This window comes from Toxotes jaculatrix, chromosome 8, assembly GCF_017976425.1.
Source record: "Toxotes jaculatrix isolate fToxJac2 chromosome 8, fToxJac2.pri, whole genome shotgun sequence".
Taxonomy (NCBI): domain Eukaryota; kingdom Metazoa; phylum Chordata; class Actinopteri; family Toxotidae; genus Toxotes; species Toxotes jaculatrix.
In genome coordinates, this window is record NC_054401.1 from 8952372 (window position 1) to 8974632 (window position 22261).

The 22261-nt window shown below is 40.5% G+C and overlaps 1 protein-coding gene across 2 annotated transcripts; it reads right to left on the reverse strand.

Annotated features, from left to right (window-relative positions):
• Positions 1-2211: 2211 nt before the first annotated feature.
• On the reverse strand, positions 2212-21029 carry LOC121185766 (zinc finger protein 585A-like). Of its 2 annotated transcripts, none has more exons than XM_041044169.1 (10): positions 20967-21029; positions 17816-17973; positions 12090-13284; positions 11777-11991; positions 11274-11453; positions 10873-10967; positions 8644-8738; positions 6502-6650; positions 5781-6068; positions 2212-4336 (listed from the first exon to the last, which is right to left on the reverse strand). In XM_041044169.1, exons 2-10 carry the CDS (start codon positions 17969-17971, stop codon positions 3737-3739), a joined length of 2973 nt encoding a protein of 990 aa, XP_040900103.1. In that variant the 5' UTR covers positions 17972-17973; positions 20967-21029; the 3' UTR covers positions 2212-3736. The 2 variants fall into 2 exon arrangements, with proteins under 2 accessions (XP_040900103.1, XP_040900102.1); XM_041044168.1 differs by lacking the exon at positions 20967-21029 and adding an exon at positions 19954-20766.
• Positions 21030-22261: the final 1232 nt, after the last annotated feature.

Sequence of the window (22261 nt, forward strand, 5' to 3'; positions counted from 1 at the left end):
TTCAATACTTCTCTGGGGAGTCAGTGGTTAGTGGGTTTACAGCGACTGCATAGAAGTTTAATGTAGGTCTATATATTTTTTTATTTCCAGTGATATACTGTAATGTACCTCAAGGATATTGTATCCTAGTTTTGAAGTAACATTTGTAGTGTATCCTTCAGACACATCATTATAGCATTACTGTAGGCATTATTCTAGAAGCCCATATTGCAGATTGAGTTATTTAGGACAACAGTTTACTCCGCTGAATCCAAGCCAGAAGTATATGTACCCTAGGGGGGACCGTGGAAAGACTGTGGAGAAATGTTAGGCCAACTACTTTGAAAAATGGAAATTACATTTCAACAATATACATACATACATATATATGTCAGCTGTAACACCTAAATATCACACTGGAACTAAGGGTATGTGAAAACTAGCTAAGAAAACAAGCAAGGGAAGTTGAAACAGTTCAAAGTAATCAATCCATGGATGAAATACTAGGGCTGGTGGTTAAATGAATAAAATAGCTCAAAGTAATGGGTAAATGGTTTAAATGGCTTAAACTAGTGGGTAAATGTTGAAATAGCTAGAGGTAATGAATTAGTAGTTGAAATTGTTAAAGGTAATGGAAATACAGTATAGCTGAACTACAAACAAGTTGAAATAATTGGCTACAAATAATGGCAAAATGTTTAAAACAGCTAAGAAATGGAAAAGATTTTTGAAATGGCTAAAAGTAATAAAAAAGGATAAATGCATAAATAAAGGATAAATAGTTGAAACAGAAGCTTGGTCACATAAATGGTTGAAATAGATAGCTAAAAGTAATGGCATGCTAAATAGCCAAATCAGTAACAGTAATGACTAAAGGCTGAAATATCAAAGAGTAATTAGTAAACGGCTCAAACAGTTAAACAAGCTGAAATAACAGATTAACAGTTAACAGTGAAATTGCAAAACATAAGCCAGTAAATACACAATTGAAATCCCTTAGTCTAGCTAAAAGTTATGGATGCATAACATTCAAAGTAATGGATGAATGGCTAAAATAACTAAAAGTAATTTTGCAAATGGATAAATATTTTAACATTAACTGGTATAAATGCATCTGGCATGAAAAAAATACTACAGATGTTGCAGATGATGTTTAAAGGCAACATTAAAATTCAAAGCAAAATGTAGTTGTTTTAAACCTGTATCTCCACTTACGGTTTTCTTACCTGGAGGTGTTTGCCAAAAACAGAGCTCATGGTGTCCTCCACCTGCACGGGACACTGTGATGTCAGCGAGTTTACTGCTGTGAGAGCTGAATATGCACATTTTCTCCTGAGGGTCATTTGGGTATTTTTAGTGTTTATGATATAAAAAGAGGTGAGAATCAAAGGGATGCCCAGGGTGAGAGCAGCTACTGCATGTGCTTGTTTCTCGTTTTAGTTTTTTTTTTTTTTTTTTGTAGCAAGGACATTCCTAAATCTGACAGTTATTTTAGGCCACACATTCCTGCATAATTGTCCCTTTCATTTGCTTGTATTAAAATCTTTTCACAGCCTGTTTCTACAGCCTACAAATTCCATGAATAATTCAAATACATAATTGCAAAAACACATGCAAGCATATACAGTATTTTATATTCATCCCAGCTCTGTACATGCATGGTTATTAATCATTTACTGTATATTGGCTTTTTGAGTATTTTTATCAATAAGGTGAAAATCAGAAAAGCTATTGACATGATTAGTTAAAAACTAGTCATGTCAGTTTATTCAAGTGCACCAACTGCAACTGAGTTCATATATCAAAATTGGTTGTAAATGCTCTATTTTCAATATTATCAACACTGCAGTTTCCTAGACTATGGTTACAGTACTTTTTGAAGATGTGATCAGATTTTAAAATGAAAATAACTGAATTCAACTGTATTTGTTTGCCAATTGCAATTACATTATTTATCCCAAAATTTGTAGTTTGCTCGATCAGACTACACCAAACTCCATTTTCAATCAAGATAAACCAGCCAATCAGATCTGTGAGCTTACAGCCTGGCATCATGATGTAACATACAAATCGCACCTAAAGCCATAAGTCAAAATATGGCCACTTTAAAATTTTAACTGCATTTAAATTTGGTTCTCAAAATTCTGAATCACTTTGGGGATTTTTTTTTTTCTTTTTTTTCTTCGGTTCATCAATGCTCGTCACAAACCCAGAGCAAAAAAACAAAAAAAGCAAAACCACCAGCTAAAGTCCGAGCTAAGGAATGAACACGGGCAGGCAATATACTGTCCTCTGTACAGCAAAAAGACCATAATACTGCAGTCAGTCTGTCTCCCTAGAGCATACGACTCATGATTTCACCGCCGGCATCAACAATTTCATTACACATCTGTGTGTTTGTTGTGTGCGTTTTCGGTTTCAGTGTCAGGCTGCAGGTATGATAAACGGCACTCCACCAGAATATCAGCTCTCAAGATTTGCTAGGAAGGGAAAAAAAAAACATGTATTTATCGACTGGTTGCTTGTTGACTCTCTCAGAAAAGCAATGAAGAGCTGCTGAATTCTTGGCACCGGCTTCTTTTTGCTCTTCAGGATCCCTCTATTTCCTGATATGCGTCTCACTCTGCAGAAATGCTGCCATTTTCCCATTTCAGTTCCCCGCGCAATCATCAGCATTTCTCCCTCCATGACATGAAAACAAACTAAGACTGAGTGCCTCTGAGTGCGTGCGGTTTCAAACCCCCTGTCAGCAATCACTGGGTGGGAGACAGCCATAAACTGCGCTTTAGAAGCCCATAATGGGCTACTGCAGCGCTGGCAAAACTTATATCATATTATGCCTCTTCCCATTCGGACACAAATAGGATCATTATTTTTGATAACTATACAGCAAGCGGTGGATAATTTCATTACACTACTTGCCACTGCATAATGCTACACTTCAGCTAAATCATCATATATCTCGCCATATCCCTGTTATTATTGTATTTAATTACAGCACAGAACCAATCAATAACATAATGCCCAACAAATTATTGGAACATTAGGGTTGATCTATACAAACCGTTCCACTTCATCGTGCCTTCCACTAACATTAGCGTGCATGTGAACACAAAACAAAGCGGCCTGAAAACCTGTACACTGACTGGTGCTGAGTGGGTCTGTATATTTCTCATCAGAAGACCTCAGATTGTTTGTCAAAAGACAGAAGTGGCAATTTACGGCACGACCTATAAAGTCCATCTCATCTGATGGGATGGGGGCAATGCCCTCATGTCATCCACCTTATAAAATGATGGACGCTCACAGTTGTGAAAGCTGAAGCGTTTTATTATAAAGAAAGCAGAAGACATTTCATGGGCCACCTCCGGTCTTCCCCTAATAAATAGGGTCTCTAGATACACGTCTATATACAATGGGGGGGCCAATTTACGACCTGTTTTTCAATCAGTTTGAAAGACTAATTTAAGGTACATTCTGTTCTCCTGAGAATTTCACTTGTGTACCAACCTTTAATTTGTTAGTTTTACACCATTTTTCGATTATTAAATTCCTTTTCTGCTCAACAAAAGTTGTGAAATAGTATTATTTCACAGGATGGGACTTTTGTTTAAACTGGCTTGGAAACCTATCAAACTATAATCAAACTATAAACACATAATGTAGGAACTGCATATCCTTTAATTATCAAATTGTTCACTCTATCGATAGCCTGCTTTCTTAACTAACTTGGCCACCATCAGTTTCTAATCTGCCTTCATACCGTCTCCTCTACAATGAACTCGATGGTATGTTGCGGTGACTGGCTCGTCTCCACCATGGTGATTTCATTTCCATCCATGGTGATAGTGGGAACAGTGATGGCCTGAGTTCCTAGAACAGAGGAAGGTAGGATGACGACCTGCGAGGCACCCTCCATGCCACTGAGCTGGTCAGATGGGATCATGACCGTCTCAGTACCTCCTTCGGCCCCCTGCAACACATAGATGGTCTGCACTGAGCCAGAATCAACATCCCCCGTGGTGGCCAGAGAAGACAGCACCTTGGCCCCCTCCAGCACCTTCTGGACCTGGGCAGCCTCTGCTGCTTGTGCCACCTGCTCAGCGGTTTCCAAAGGCAGGTCTCCATGTAGCCGGATGTGTTTGTCCAGATTCGAGCGAGAGCGGAAGGCAGCAGTGCAGTGGGGACACGGGTAGGGCTTCTCACCGCTGTGAGTACGGGCGTGCTCGGTGAGACGGGCGGCCACGCTGAAACTCTTACCGCAAATCCAGCAGCAGAAAGGCCGCAGGCCACTGTGGATGCGCTCATGGTCCTGCAGATGTGGTAACTGGCGGAAACGCTTGCCACATGTGGTGCACTGGTGGAAGGATGAAGGAGAATGGGGAAGTGGAAAAGGGGAAAGTGGAAAAAATATAAGAAAGATAAGAGGGTGGAAAGAAAGTACGGTTATATTCACAACAGTGCCAGTGCACAAACTCGGCAGTAATTAATATTTTCTGAGACCTCTTTATATTTTTCTGCAGATGCGGCACTTCTGGCTGGGATAGAATAAAAGCAGTGAAGAAGTGGACAGTGTACGAGGTAAGACAGATGGGGAAAGACAGATATGAAGCGTAAATATGACACAAGCGTTTGTCACTTATTTTATCAATGATTTTCACACAATTAATTGTCTATAAAGAATCAGAGAACAGTTAAAAGAATGACCATTGCATTGTGCTCGAGCTTAAAGAAATGTCTTCAAATGTCTTGATTTGTCTGACCAGTCGTCCAAACTCAAAATTATTTAGTTTACTGTCATAAAAGACTAAGAAAATATGTACATTTTTCTTGGCCTAGCCTTAGTTTACATTTAAGAAACTGATTTTTTGGCTCGATAAATAAACAAATGATTATTTATAATATTCTGTTGATCAACCAATTAATGAACAGTGGACAACAGAAAAAGTGTGACCAGTGAGCTGAGAATTTACAAATAAACAATCATACCTTTCCTGCTGCCCTAACATTCACTCTGTTTGCTCCCACCAGGGTGAAGACAATGAACTGCAACTAGATACTTGATTAAACCTAAAGCACTACAAAAGAATGACTTCGCTGTGCTTTACTTTGATTCCTACTGGAGACACTCAGATTGAAACCGTAATCCCTGCTGTCAGTTTTGCAGTTTCAGTATCTCTGTGAAATATACCCTAATAAAATTACCTTTCTTGTTGAGATTGCTTTTTATATACTGAGCAAATACAGATGTTCCTTTGGGAATGCAAAGTGTATTTGATTTAAATTAAAATTCATCCCTATAACTGCCTGTGTTTGAGAACCAATGCTCCTTGAACCTCAATCTTTAGCATGCCTGATAGATACGGCTCAAAAACCACAAACATTAAATCAATTTCTACAGTCCCACGTGCAGTGATGGGCTTGGGTGGGTCTATAGCTGATGCCCTGCCTTGTCACCAGAGTAGCAGAGAGAGAGGGAGAGAGTCCCAGAATAGTAACAGGCACAGAGGGGAGCTGACAGGCCCTAACTCAGCCCTGCCATTAATCACAGGTACACAGGGAGGGAGGAAACACCCGCAGGACACACACTGCACAAATGGCCATGGTCCGGAACCAGAGAGATGGCCACAGCTATGAAAGGATGTGACCATGGGGGGGGTGAGGCAGAGCTGGATTTCAATTTGAAATACAGGTGTTAAAGTGTTTGAAAGCCTTGTGTAAAAAAAGGACAAAATATGATTCAGAGGGCTGAAAGAAATTCCCTCTCCATGCAAGTACACACACACCATCCTGCTTCTTACCTCAAAGGGCCTCTCATCAGTATGTGTCCTCATGTGAACATTGAAAGTGGAATTGTAGGCAAATTCCTTGAGGCAAATCTGACAGCGGAAGCGGGGTCGGTTTTTGGACTTGCTGAGTGTTCCCTGGAAATGCGCCAGCACGTGCTCCTCCAGGGCACAGTTGGAGGTAAATCGGCGGCGGCAAGGCCTCACTGGGCATTTGAGGGGTGTCTGGCCCGTGTGGGACAACCGATGGAGGTCGAGGCCCTCCTGGGTCATGCAACGGTGGCCACATAGGTCACACTCAATCTGAGGGAGCAATAAAAGGCGCAAAGGAAAAAGAGATGGGAGGCAGACATACAGAAAAATAAAGAAACGGAAAAGAGGGTGGGGTGGATTAATGAAAAGAGAAAAGGTCGGTGTCTTTATGGTCTAATTGTGACGTAACCACAATGTCACAACTCAATTACGAATGGAGACCTTTGTTAGATGCCACCCCCTTCTCTCTATGCCTGTATTTCCAGGTGGTCTTGAATGTCAGCTATCCAATAAAGGCAAAATGCCAAAATAATTTTAAAAAGGTGGAAGTAAACAGATAAAAAGATCACATAAAATTTCAAGCGCTCGCTTCACTCTCGTTAAAAACATATCTGTGACTTCAGATTTAGCCATCTCTCACTCTCTGAACGCATTTGAGGTTGAGAGGGAAAAAAACTGATTAATGGTTATCTTTGCTGCTAACCTGTCCAGTGCAGCGTCCCCGGCCCTGACCCCGGCCACGGCCAGCATTCTTCTCCTCCTCTGTGGTAGGACAACGCTGCAGGTGGATTTCCAGCACGGACTGGTTCACAAATTGGGATGAACAGTGAGGGCACATCGCCGGCTGCTTGTCTGTAATGGAGCAGTGTCAGGTCTTAGACAGGTGGTTGTATTCTGTCCTCACTCTACAAGAAGCTTCTGTGCCATGCTGATATCTGATGGCTTGTTTGAGGCTGTTGATTGCTGGATGTCGCGCCAAAAATCCTGCAGTGACAGGTGGTACATAGAGAAATGGCTGGCGATGGACAGCGGTGCCCAAACATTCAGATGCAGCCAGTTTTTCAGTGTCAATAAACATGGTAAGATTGTGACTGTGATCAGTGGCTGCTCATAATATGAACACACAGGGAGAGCTCAACCTACAAAAATGTCCAACACAAGATGTTAAGATACGAACTTGTGTTGTGATTAGGGACTAAACAATAGTTCTTTTTCCACACACAGCACTTTGATGTGAAAGTGACAAAGCACAGGCATCAATAATAACTCATGGTCACACTGTCACAGTTTACAGGGCACTTGAAAAGAACAAAGCCATTATTGTTTCCAGAAACACCTTTTCTTTTCCTAATAACACGAAAACTCAAATTGTCTCCTGTGAAAAAGGTCTATTCGTCAAGTGAAATAATTTCTATCAACTTATTCATCATTTAAGTGGTTTATCAAGCAGAAGTGCCAAATAAAATATGATGGCATGCTTTTCTTTGTTTTATATATTATAATACCAGTCATCTGAAGACGTTACCTTTTTCACATTTTATAAACATAAACGTATCACTACATTCTTTGACAGATTACTTTGTAGATCCACAATTAACAGTTATTTTCATTATCAACTGATCTAGCCGGGAACTCTCTCTCAAAGAACTGAATGATAATTTGGTCTATGACCAAAATGTCAGAAAATAAAAGAAATTACAACTTCCCAACATGGCACCAAGCTGCTTTTCCTGTCCAAACAACATTCCAAAACCTAAAATTATCAACGGTGACATAAAACACAGAAAACAGCAAATCCTCACCTGAGAACCAAGAAACACCAAATGTTGAGCATTTTTTCTTGAAATCTGATTTAAGTGAAGAATCAATTGCCAAAATGGTTGCAGATTAATTTCTTGTCAAACAACTAATCACTCATCCATTCATCATCTCAGCTCTGATCAGCTGGTGGCCTAGCTGTATTTTGGCAAAGCAAAAACCACACTATCACATGGGTTGCTCTTAAAAACCTGGCTGGGAAATCGCTGACACTGATGGCTCGTCAGCGTGTCCATGGGTTGTCACGCCAACATCTTGCAATCTGCTAACCATCTGTACTGTCTATGCCAGTGGAGGCGATCCACTCTGCTCCCCACTGGGACCGTCTAATTAAACCTTTAATAAGGACAATCTCAGCCTATGGCCTTGGACTGATCAATGGATCAATCTCCCCAATCATCCCTCTCGGAGGAGCCACATACCTCTGACCCCTGCTGCACGCTGACTCTTCAAGCTTAACTAATGAGGTTGCCGTGCCAACGCCCCCTTGATTAAGATGAAGTGTCAACATGTTGACCCAATTCATTTACCTCCACCTTCCTCCTTCATTCCACATGGGAGGCAGATCAATGCAAAGTCATTGACCTAATGCATCAGAGGAACAATGCACATATAACATGGATGTATGTTTATAAATAAACCAGATAGGCCACCCAGGCAAGCTGATAGGGACTTTTATCGCCAACTTTGCATTAATCAATAGTAATTCACAGCATGTTGTACAGATAAGAACATCATATCTAATTAGTTTCCATTAAAACAAAGCACATGGGCTTGCACCTGATTTCTTGATATGTTCATCACAATCTGTATTCCTCTTGAAAGCATTCACACGTTCTAACAAATAGATGGAAACGTTGATCAAGGATAGATAAGAAATGGTCACACGGGCAAAGAATATGTGACTTAAAATAGAAGTAAAAAAGAGCTTCCGTCCCACGTTCTGCTATCTTCAGGTTGCTGTTGCTAATCATCCAGGTATGAGGGAGAAAGATATATGTTGCCAGGCTGAGCCCTGAACTCTCACCTTGATGAGTGAGCGAGTGCAGGTCAAGGTCTTTCCTGCGTTTAAAGGCCTCTCCACAGTCTGGGCAAGGGAATGGGTGGCTGGTGTGGAGCAGTCTATTTAAACAAACAAAAAATATATTTAAGTAAGTGTACAAACACAACCAAGTAAGATGATTTAACCATATACCATTACTAAAGCTGACAATAACTAATAAATTGAAGGTTTGAAACCAAAAATATTGTAATAAAAACGTCTGGATGGGAGAAAGGCAAAAAACATGTCTCAGAAGAACATCATACACATTTAATTAAATGAAATAATTATATCTAAGCCCCAAGATATTAAGATTTAAAGTGTCCCAGTTTAAAGACACATAATAAACCTTAATAAAGAGGTGAAAAAAGTCATGTTTTGGTTTTAAGCTGCCGCCCTATATGTGACTCGTAGGAGGATTGCCAGCAAGTATGTGCTTAGCTGTGCTTCAGGTTAAATAAGGGGTATTAGCTGAGTGTATAACGGCTGGAGATAAAAGAACAGCAGTAAATTGGGAGGAGTCAGAGTTAGGACATGAACGTCTATATTTATCCATTGCATAACATTACGCTGGATATAGCCTTAGGGGAGGAGAGAAGTGTTAGAGTGTGTTCACCTAATGCTGCATCAGGCCTGCTTTCAAATCAGGGACAAAGAAAGGAAAACATTGGTTCTTTTGGTAGCTTCTCATAATCAGAACAAACTGAAATGATGCTGAAGTTTTAAAAACATGCTTCATGAATTCGTGTATACATACAAGTATGTATATTATATATTTCATACTGCCACAGGTATTGGTAAAGCAAAAGTACATTACAACACAAGTCATTTAAAGTAAAGCTGGAGGGTAGAGGTGATGCGCAAGGACCTCTCAAGGTCTATATAAGAGCTCAGGCTGTTTCTTTTCCCTGTTAAATAGACAATAGAAATCAATATTTCAGGGACAGCTGACCCTGAGACAGCTGGGAGAATTAAAATTTTCAGTCACCTCTCCTTCCAGCCAGATGCTCGTTAACGAGTAGGGGTGATGCTGTATGTACAGCATTAGTACGTCGGTAGGTGTGAACTGAATAGTATTAGTACTACACATACAACAGTATACACTGACTGGAGCTGAAAACAATCAGTTGATCATTTGCTGGGTTCGGCTTCTCAATTGATGATGCTGCTGCTTTTGCTCATCCTCTGTGACAGGAAACTGAATATCTTTGTGCTGTGTGAACGTTCATCTTTGACCTTGGAAATAAACATAACAATCATAACTCAAGGTCTTCTTCAGAGGATGAGCAACAAACTCTATCTGCTCATGCGGAATGTGAGATAAATGTAATGTTGAAAGCTCGGGAAAAAGCTTGAAAGGGGACCTTAAGTTGACATTGTTTTGTCAAAATTAATTATCTTTGGGTTTTGGACTTCCTCAAACAAAACAGCCAATTCTAAGGTCGTTGCATCTTGTGATGTGCATTTCCCTCTATTTTCTGACATTTGAGAGATTCAACAAAATTATAATCAACCGAATATCTGACAAACCCTTATCTTGATTCCTGCTTTTTCTTCAGTACAGCAGAAATTGGCCAAACTGTATGTTACACTGATTCCCAAAACATGTCAGTTTCCCAGTCAGTTTCAAAACAAACACAAGTGTAGTCCATAGGTATTTTAACAGCGAAACCTTGACCCTGATCATTGTCCTGCTGGTAAAAAAGTAAGGTATGCAATTTTCAATCTGTAAAGCCTAAAGTCAGTGCTTTTAACTTACAATGCTTTATTTCACATCCAAACTGTTGTTGCCAAAACTAATAAAAATACATGCATACAAACTGTATATCCTCTCCCCATTGCTTAACCAGATAGGACAGGACCACGCTGTTCCCCAGTCCTGGGCTGTTATCGTTATCATCTTAATTTACTGGGCCTCTGTCTGTCAGTCATATGTGGCTGAGGCTCAAGGGCATCAAGACATCTCAGTTAGTGTGTGTGCTACGCAGCTTAAAGGTCTTGCTCAGTAGTCGGACACGGCTCAGCTACTGCAGCTCTTGGCAAAGGTGGGTTATCTAAATCCTGCCCTGGGTTCTGTCTGGAGCCGTAATTCTAATGTATTTCCACAACAAAAAGGGTCTGGAATTAAATATTGACATCTGTCTGACATGTTTTTCGCCATTTCTACCTACATTTCTGCAAATAAAAGATGTGAGAAACTAATGAAGTTATTACTTGTGATGGTTAAGCTGATCCTCCGTGTTGAACCGTGAGGGGCAGTGAGGACACGGGAAGAGATGAACAGCTCCCTCATTGTCCAAAGTACACACCTATGTTGAGGTTCACAAAAGTCAAGGTCAATTTAAAAAATTCACAGCAGGTTACCTACAAAAATATACAATTCTTTATTTACCAATGATAAAATTCAATGTTTTTATTTCAAAATAACTTATCTTAAGTGTGATACATACTAAAAATATTGACAGCTGACATCCAGGTAAATCTCTCTGAATCATTTGCGTTTGAATTTCATGTAGCACTAATTTTTCCAAAATTTTTTCTATGAGATTTTGGAATGGAAGGCATCAATTTGAGAACAATTTTAACAAGCAGAAAATGGACAATAGGAAGTGTACCGGTTTTCTTCCACGCTTGCGCCGAGGCTGTGTTGATGTGTGAATGCGTTGGTGTCTCTTCAGGGTGGCTGCCTGCGAGAAGTTTTTGCCACAAATATCGCAGCTGAAGGGCTTGTTGCCTGTGTGGCTCATGCTGTGGCGCAGTAGGCTCTGTGAGTTGGTGAAGGACTTTGTGCACACCTTCACAATGACAATAATCAGGATTAGTGCCATAGACATATTTAAAACAGTTTTAAGAACCTCTAGTAAAGGAATACATAAAGTTGTTTAAGACTAAATATGATAAAATTATAACTGTCAAAGCAATTTCCAACCCTGTGCACAGGAACTGGAGAATATGTCAAATATAATGAGGTTGGAGGTTCAAATTGCATCTGCCTCCCCTTCAAAGCATTACATCATCTCGTCAATGTCAACGGCACAAAGTAAATGACATTTACATCAAAGCAAATTACCCCTCAGATTCAAGAAAGGGCACAGTTTGATAGAATTTTGATTAGCACCTTGCACGTGAAGAGTTTTTCTCCAGTGTGGCTGTACACATGGGTGCGGAGGAAGACGCGTCGGGTGAAGGTTTTGCCACAGTAAGGGCAAACATGGGGTAATGGTGTACGGGCCCAGTCCTGCAGCAGCTTAGCAGGTGGAGGTTGGTTGGTGTTGTCTGAGTCTGCTGCAGTGCTGCCCTCTGTTTCCTCTTTGGCGCCTGATCCCTTGTTTCCTGACAACAACAAAGAACAGTCCATTAAGGCCAGAACACCCTGCGACAAATGCCTTATTAATTCCCAAATGGGCTTTAAAACAATTAATTCCACTTACCTCTGAGGGCACTACCACCGCTCAGGATCCTGAAAGTGGGTCTACTTCTCTTAGGAACGGGTGAACCTGAATCACTGGCAGAGGCGGGCGGGGAAAGCAGCCGCTTTGAGCTCTGAGGGGTATCCTGAGGTTTAGCGGCGGCTGTTTCATCATCGGTTTCAGCTCCATCCGCCACCTCCGTCCCTGATGTGAAGGTGTGCTCGCGGCGATGGTACAGGTACTGGGTGGTGTTCATGAAGCTAACGCCACAATGGGAGCATCTGTGTAGTGGCTCCTTCAGGCCGTGCTGCTGCTTACGATGGGCAGCCAGTCCTTCCTCATCGCTGAAGCTCTGCCCACACTGGGTGCACATAAACAGCTCGGGCTGTGTGAAAGTGGAGGTGACAGTGGTGGCGGATGGAGTGGCATCCTGACCCTGCTCATCAGTCACATTGCTCTGAGTACAAACCTCCTCTAAAGGTGTCTCTTCAGGAACCACTACCACCTTTTCTTCGCCTTTCTGTCTGTGTTGCTTGCGGTGGTAAAGAAAGAGTGTAGTGTTTAGAAAGCTTTCCCCGCAAACAGAGCAGCGGTGCAGAGCTTCCTCAAAGCCGTGCTGTGTCCTGCGATGGGCCACTAGTTCAGACACCAGGCCAAAGCATGAGCCACAGTCAACACAGAGGAGCACTGGCTCAGGCTTAGGCTTTTTGTTTGCCCCTCTCTTCTTGGGAGATGAATCCTCTGGATTAGAGGTTGAAGAGGTCGCCTCAGAAACAGGAGGATCAGAGCTCTGAGCTGCAGAGGTCTCTGTGTCCTGCTGCCTCTCTTCCTCTGCTACAGGTTGCTCCGCTGGTTCTGGCTTGAAATTTTCGCTACTTTCACTCTGTGAGAGAGAAGAATCATCTGGATTTAAAGCTGAAGTGGAGCACTGAGCTGAGGAGGTCTCCTCCTCAAGTTGTGAATCAGGTTTTGACTTGCTCCCAGAGGCAGACTGCTGACATGTCTCTTCTTTACGATGTTGCTGCCAAAGGTCCAGGGTCTTGAAAAGTTCATCACAGTCCCCGCACTGGTAGAGGATTCTGGGCTGGTCTGATGACAGCTTTGCACTGACTGCAGCCTGCCTGAGTGCACTCTTATCAAGTTGCAAAGAGGAGTGTCTTGCTTGGATTTGAATCTGTGGGGCGGCAACTGTCCTTGATATATTTACTACCTTTTGCTGCAAAGAAAAGGAAAAAAACAAATCAGAAATCACCTTCAATGTTTTACTTGTTCTTTGTATTTAAGCGTACAAACAACTCTTCAATACTAATCAAATAATTGTTTGGAGTCAGCTCAACCTGCAGCATTTTTCCTCTAATTTTACCCTGTCTGACAGATGAGGGATGAGAATTCAGTGTTGGGGTACTGAGGTCAATTAGAGCAGCATGTGTTTAAGAGCCAAGGTTCCACTGAGAGCACCAGACTGCCAAGATAAGGTCTCAGACCGGATGATAACTATCAAAGGTTGAATAGGTCACTCCACAGGGTTTTACATTCGCTCCCTCTGTCCATTCAGATGATAAAAACGGAACGTCAAGGTCAAGGTTTAAGACGTCTGAAACTGCCTCAATCACAACAGTTCAACATGTCTCACATACATTAGTGATTTGTGGGATACTTCATGTCCTGTTTTTTGTTGATTTTTTTTTTTTACAGCTAAAACCATTTTGCTAGATTTTTATCCTGTAAGCTTTTGAATATTTAGGGCATTTTGGCTGATGGTACGCTGAGTATTATTTTGTTCTTTGGGCTTCCGAAGCACCTTTAAAATATTGTGTCTCCACTACTACTTAAAATTGGTACATTTCACCGCATTTTAAAGCTGAAGCGGTTTGCTTAACTGCTCAATTTTATCCATATAACAAATGATTATTGAATGTGTCATGAACTAGGATCCGAGGTAAAACGTTGCACATAATGTTAAAACATCATGTCACAGATGAGAACAACTTACTTTCAGCTTCGGTTACATTCTTTGACCTTAGATTTCTTGCCAACAAAGGGCATATTTCAGAATATAACTTTGTTAGCTCTAAAGTATTTTCTCACTAACTGCACACTCAAGCCTGTAATGGGGCAGAAAGTCAACATTAGGATTTATGTTTTGAACTCACCAGGAATGTGAATAACATTTTTTTATCTCCTGTAGCTCAGCACAGTGGAGAACTTATGTCATCTTGCATGCATACAGAATGAGTCTTTTGTAGGATCTAGCCAACTGTGGACATGATTTGATGGAGGACCATACCTTCAAAAAAACATTACTCATCCACAGGCACTGTAATCCATAACTGTTCTTGCAATTTTTCAGATCAAAGTCACTCAAAAGACCTACCATTTCTGTAAATTTTCCTCTACAGCTTTAGCATGCACAAAACCGGTCACATTCCCAGACACAGCACAAAAAAAGACCCACAAACAAAAACAGTCTATCAGCCCATCTCCAGCACTACGTGCTACACTGGAGATAAGGTTTCACATTATTAAAAATCACAGCAAATAATATCAGAAGGAAGTATTAGTAAAAACAAGCATGCATATCCTCTGTTTATAACAGTCATATTTTATGTGAAAACGGTTTCAAAAGGTTTCAAATGCAAAAAGTTAGTAGAGTTATAAAGGCTTAAATCTTCACATCAAACACTAATCCTAACTTGTGATTCTTCTGATAAGTGGACAGATCTTCACCATTCAGAATAAGCATTTTCAGACTGTGCAAGAAAGACCTTGGACAGCTTTAAAACGGAGGCTATACGGACAATGAGTTTTCACATAGAGCTTCTTCCCTTCACAGACATAAAGAAAAAAACATCACAAGGAAAAACAAGTGCAAAATTCTGCACATTTTGATTCATAGAGATTTCAAACTGACTGCATGGTCTCATCTTTCTTAACATACACATTATTAAAGTCTCATATCGCTGATTACACCAGTTACATGTAATACAAATGACACATAAAACAATGAGTATTTTATTTGTTTAAGTCCCTGATTTTATCATATTAGGAAGAGTTTCATTTTAATCTTTGACATAAGGCTTCCATTACAGTGAGTTTCAAATAGTGAAACCATCCCAATTTAAAAAAAAAAAAGGCAACAACAACAAATTAAGTCTTCTTTCATACTGCAATTAATAATGAATGGTTTAACAGCTTCTGTGCAGAGTTCAACTGGCTCAACTGTGTATTGTTAATTGGTGTTGAAGCTTCAGTAGAGGATGACACCCCAAACAAAAAACACATTCAAAAGGGTAAACACGAGTGAGGAGACAAGGCCCCAACTCTGTCCTGCAAGCTTTGTCTGCACTGCCCATTTAGAAACTACCTACACTCTTTTGTCATACTGAACAAAGGCACGATGTATTACAATTTTTAAAACTAAAAAAAAATGGAAGGATTTAACCAACCCTACTGAATTTACCCAATTATTCAATGATTATTAGAGAGCTTCTAATGCTGCCATGCTGTATGTGAAGTGGGTATTTTCAGTATGCGGATAAGTTTGCAGATGTAGCAGTTGAGTCCCACTTTGGTCCGCAGAAATTTCAATACTCTTGCTGATGAAGTGGGGATGTTTGCATTAAACCGGGTTATGGCAAAGCAGAGGCTGGGAAGCCATAAGGTACACAGGTTTTATTGTGTTTCTCCAGCTGATTCATCTATGAGAAGGCAAATGAGCGATACATCAGGAGAAAGGGTGGCACTGACTGATGCATTTCTCATGCTTCTCTTCCCGCTGGCGACTCAGGATGCAATCTGTCTGTCATGAGTGTCACTGTGCTTTATGGACGTGTGTTGAAGACTGTAAGGATGGAAGTCTGGGCACAAACTCAGACAGCCATGCCCTACTGCTAAACGAGGGCCAATGACTGCTTTTAGCCCCGAGGGCTCTCTGAAGCTGTCATGAGAAAGGCAAAAAGAAAAAAGTGCCAGTCGCACCAAGACTCAGCGCAATATGTCAAAGTTATACTGAATAACTCGCCCCATTATACAACTTTCAAACTCTGCAATTCAGATAGCATCTTCATAGAACTCTGAATTAATAGAGCTCAGCATTTAGATGAAATGCATCCCAGGAGAATATATTCCAAACAGGACATACTGTAAAAAACACTGAACACAATGCATTATGTAAAAATCCACAGGCCTTTCAGATGCACTATGAGCCAAACAACAGAAGTACAACAGGATTAACATGCAGATGCACACATTAATTACACATAGGGAATATGCAGAAAAACGACATGTTGTAGACTTCACCCAAAGATGCAAAAGGGTAGAACCATCACAGCATAAAATGACAGAAACATTTTTTTCCATCCTCATGAAAACAAATTGTTCATAATTACTGAAGCACGAGGAACATGCTGGCGATTCAGCTGGCCTTGCTGGATACCATGAAAACGTGGCATACTCTACATCAATCTGGCCTGGGACCTTTATCAAATGTCCTTCTCTTCTGCTCTCAATCCTTCATGTTTTGATCTACTATGATTTACTCTATTACATCCAAAAATAATGCAGTACTTATGTTGCTGTTGTATTGTATCATATGACAAAAAAACAACCTCTCGATTGAACAGGCTTACATACACTGACTTGACAAAATCTTATGTACACCAGGACTTTCAGAATAGAATTTAACCAACAAGTCTAATGTACGTGATACATATCTGGACAGAGCTCATTCAAAATATAAAACATGCGCTGTCACGTATTCTGAAATATAAAGCCTGGTTGAAAAAGTCCAGCACTCTGTAATCCATAATCAATCCACTTTTAGCACTGCCACATTTTCCCTGTTCCACCTGTTTGCTTCACTAGTGACTCATTCCCCTGATAAACAACGTGCTAATGTGTTATTTTGCCATTAAGCTAGACAGAAAGCAGGCCCAGGTAGGCACTTAAGTACTCAGTAAAAACCTGTTGAATAATCTGCAGGCTTTGCTGCACATCCACTGTCAACTTATCAGGGTAAACGTCAGGGGTCTGCCTAATAAATGTACAAATACGATGAGCTAGTGACCGATGTTTGTATTTAATATGTTTTCTAGTATACTGTTATGTATACATGTTGTAGTGCAAACTGAACAGGGAAATCCAGGCTAACAAATTAAAGCTTACATAAAGACCTCCACATCTACTATATACTAGATGTTGTAGAAAAAATATTTTAAAATTGTCTAATGACCATGTTATTCCTTTTAATGTTGATGTGGATTAGTGATTTGCCTAATTTAATAAAGGAAAACTGAAAAAAAGGAAATTTGGTACATGTCAAATAAGAAGTACACAATAAAAATCTGACAAAGATGACTAACTCAAAAAAGACTGGTGACAGTGGTGATTCTGTGGTTAAAAATATAAAGTCAGCGTACACCTAAACTGGGTATAAATACACAGCAAAGCCTTCAAATGACTCAGTAAATCATTATAAACAACTCAATATTCTGATGAGTGCTCTGATGAAGGTCACTATTACTATGATGAATAGCAGAACATTGTCAATTTATGAGCAAAGTTATACTTGTCTCTTCAATGTCATTCTCCAGATATGATTCAGCAGCTTTTATGTGATCACACATCTGGCCATTTCAGGCTCCACCATCACAATGCTGATGTTTTTTCCATTCTGTTCTTGGACTCAAAACAGCCAGGCACGATTCACATGATAAAAAGGAGAAACTGTTAACTGTGCCAGTATTTACCTGAGTCTGTAGCACTGGAACAGTGACAGGGGTGGCTCCTGATGCGTCTGACTGTTCATCCTCAGCAGTACACGTCAACTGGTGCTTGAGTACCTCCTCTAGAGTGTTGAACTCCTGGTAGCAGGGGAAGCACATGTACACTGACGAAGTCTCCATGGCTGCCAGAGGATTAGAAATCAAAAATATTTTATAAGAGACACAGCAATGCAAATCTGATTTAGATAAAAGGTGCAATAGTTCACAAAACTCAACATGCTTTGAATATGAAAGTAATATCGCAACGTGAACCTTATACAGATGCCTACCCCCCAGTGCATTACATCTGAAGTTAGGTTGTGAACATTGCCCTCTCCTGATGAAAAGAAGTGCCTGCATATATTATCAAGACAACAGCTTGGACTCAAGTGCCAGGAGGCTAACTCTGGGGTTGCCAAGATGACTCACCATGTGCTGGGCCTAGGCTAATTGTAATTTTTTTAGCTCATGCTGCTGCTGAATGTATACTACAATCAAAGACACAATCTCTGCGATCCTTCCCCCTCAATGGATACTAATCAGACCACATACTACACCAGCAAAGGTCTGCTTTGAAAAAAGAACCTTACAAATCAAAGAAATCTACTGAAAGACATAAGTCAATGGTGAAATTTTATATTTTTCTAATTGTTGAAAAATGCAAGACCAAAACCAGCACTGTTTATCTCTCAGTACTTTTCACCTCCCCCTGGTTTTCTGTGACACTCCACACCAAGCTCATTTGTTTCTACCAGAGATAAATCTTTGAAAATGGGTCACAAATGTATAAATTAATTTTTAAAAGGTGCCTTACCCCCCCCCCCCCCCCCCCCCCAAAAAAAAGAAAAAACAACTAAAACAGCTGGCCACTGTTGGTTTTAGCAAATGTTAGTAAAACTGGAGGAAACTTAATTTACAGCATCATTTGCTGCAGATGTGATTTAGTGAGTATTTACAGCAGCAGGACAGTGTATGTGGGATTAACTAAAACCCTAACTACAGTGACCACATTCACTGTAATGAAGTAACATGTTACTCAGTGCAGCTACAACTAGCAATTATATTATATATAGAAAAGCATCAATTCCTTGAAAAGCTACAAACAGAAATATTTGACATCTTTGCTTAAGAAAAATGACAAAAATTATTATTCAGCTATCAAAAAAGAAAAAAGAAAATAGAACAGAATATAGCCACACTTATAGCCAACAGAGTGTAGTCTTAACAGCATTTTAGCTGCTGTGTTTAAATTTACTACATGTTGAAATATAGTCATTAAATACTGTTGTGGAAGACTTTTAAATGTAAAGCAGACATCTAGAAATTTAACCTTGAGGCTTTTTCAGCTGCAAATCACCAAAATCATTAGGCTATTACTGGGCCAGTCTATAAACTTATGTCTTATCAATTTAATCTATAATTTCCTCTTCTGCTGCCAGCAGCACTTTGTCTCCCATCAAGTTACAGCTGAATAAATAGATTTTAACGTTTAATCCAAAAGCTGGATTTCAGATCTGTACGATCCATTAAGGAAATTCAAGTCTGCAAAACAATGTGGTCTAGTGGACAACGCTGGATAAAATGTAATAGTGTTAATACATTGACTGCTTTCTCTGCTCCAACTCAGGCCATGTCCACACTTAGCCAGATAAATTCATAAAGACATCTTTTTCTCTCCATTTTCCAGACTAGAAACCAAAACAACCTCCAGAGTGTGTAAATGCCAGCTTGGCGTTTTTGTGTGTACAGGGAAAACAGAGCTTTGCAGAAACACCATTATATCAGTGATCAAACAGATGGTGGCAGTAGCTTGGCATTTCATTGTTTTCTTTAACTAAGTCTGGAAATGGAAACTGGATATTGTTTTTATTATACCAAGCCAAGTAAGATGAAAATGACCTGTTTGTTGTCTTAATGAGAACAGAGGTAAACGCTGAAAGTCCTGCAGTAGACGTCATATTAGCATGAAAACACTGTTTCAGAATTTAGCCAGCTTAATGTAGACATGACCGCAGGCTCTCTCACTGCTCTTGCTGTGTTTTAATGTGTTTGAATGTACACCACCATACATTAATCTTTATGGCACCACTGGATTAAAATGGACTCTTTAACTGTGTCTTTACCTGTTGACATGATGAATTGTTGTATCGGAGGTCCACTGCTGATGGCTTTTTTCCATTCACACAAATCAGAGTTTGAACTACCCCTGATTAGCTGTTCTGGAGTTTCCCGTCTCAGGATTAAACATCTCAAAGTTTGTTAAACCCAATCTCTCAAATACCTGTCTGGGGAATAGTGACACTAACGTGTATTTGGGGTCAGCTAGGGCCCAAGAAGAACCCCGCCCCCCCACACGAAGTTAATCCGGCCATGGTCTTCAACTGTTTGGACCCATTTAGCTGCATGCACCAGTAGTAATTTCCCTTCCACCAGTAGGCCTTTATTAGTGAGCAGTTGGACATACCATTTGCTCAAACGCCACGAATGTTAATCCATGACATGTTAATGGAGGATGACCTAACGCTAGCCAGTACTTATGAATGTTTTCTGCAGGGGCAAAATCAGTCCGACGTTGACTTTACACACAAATTGACCAGTATCTCCTAATTCATGCAGTCACCAGCTAATTCCACATGTCAGCACCTTTGACCCTTTTTCTGAGGGTCTGACCGGAGCTAGGGGTGAACGACGGACTCACAGCTAGCAGCTTAGCAGCCAGTTAGCCAGCTGTATTATCTCTGACCAGAATAGTGTTGCTAACATGCAACGATAGCCATCTTTCTAGCAACAAAGCTAACATGTCCGCGGCGTGGTAGCTAGCTCGGAAGCTAATGAAACAGCTGTTAGATCATTCCTTTATGGCGGGCGTCGAAGCCGCGTTAGCTGGCGACTAAACCTGGTTTACCACTTGGACCAGTGGTGCTTACTTTCTGATACCAAGGAGAAGAAGAAGAAAAGAGCGAAGAAGGAGGGCGGGATACGCTTCTTCGGTGGTATAATGGCGGCGACAGACTAAAAGTTAACATTAGCTGTCTCCCCCCGTTGAAATCCTCCATCCATTAATATGAGTGTCTAATATCATACCGAAAAAGCCACATTCATGTAAATTAAACATAATTAATTCAGCACAACTCACCGTACTCAGACGTTACCGGTTGAGGAAATAGGACAACAACTTCAGTTTTTTTTCTGCATGTTCGAAGACTCAGTCTGATTGGCTGGACCCGTCACTTCGTAAACCAATAGGATTCGATTACACATAACACTGAAAGGGTTTGTAGTCCAAAAGCGCGCCAGTGCTGTAGCACAGTTTTTTAGTGAAGACCGGTCACAGACACTGCTGCAAAGGAAAAAAGCCAAAAAAGCCAATCACATGTTCCTGCCTTAAAACGTGAATATTGGCTGGTACATGCTTGGTTTTCTTTCTTTCTGTAATTGCAAACTACAACATTTTTAGGGTTGCCTGTAGAATACGTTAACTTGGACATAATTTTCATCATCATTACATCAATTATTTTTTGAAAGAAAATACGTATCAGATCTATAAAGAATGAAAACAACGTTGATTACAGCTTTACAACATTCCCTATGATGGAATAATCCAGACGTGCTGTAGGTTTTCTAAATTATTTCAACAGAAATGACATGGAGTAAACCTGGAGCTGTTTAGGCCCCATATATAACAGCACACATTGTTTAGGTTGGGTTGATGAGTAGGCTACACAACTATATACAGCACACTGAAATCATATGACTACATTAAATCTTCAGCAGTGTTGAGGCCTTCAGTATTGCTGGTAACAAACAATATGTGTATGTGGTATTGATGCATTTGTTTACATATGTGTATAGCTCGTGAAAGGGCATGTCGTAAGACATAGGTGGAGGAGAGTCTATTAGGCCTATTTGTACAATTTGTAAACACTCAAATTGTTATTCTAAGCCAAATTTAATGCCACACAAACATGCCACACAGCACTCTCAGCGCCACTTCTGAAGGAGCACTGAGTCAAATGTTTTAGTTTCTGATAAACAACATAATTGCTGTCTTTTTTCACCTTTTTTCCCACAGTGACAGCAATAACTATCTTGTGTGACTTCAACTGCACTTGAATACCCAGAGAGGTTTATTAAATCTACACTATATAACACTTATCAGATTTACCCTCCTCAGAGTGAGTACAGGTAGCTGCGTGGCATATCTCAATTCTGCCACATCAAGTATTACAGAGGTCAGTGGAAGTATAGACTAGCCCACTCCACTCATTTCCCAGAATTACACAGTGCCCCAATGTGCCCCACTGGCTGATTGGGAAGATGAGCAGCTCCTCCAGAATGCTTAACCTGAATCCAAATGGTATTAAAGAGCCGGCCGGGCGTTCAGCCAGAGGGGCCGGGGCCACTCAAGCTCCACAGAAACTGTATAATATC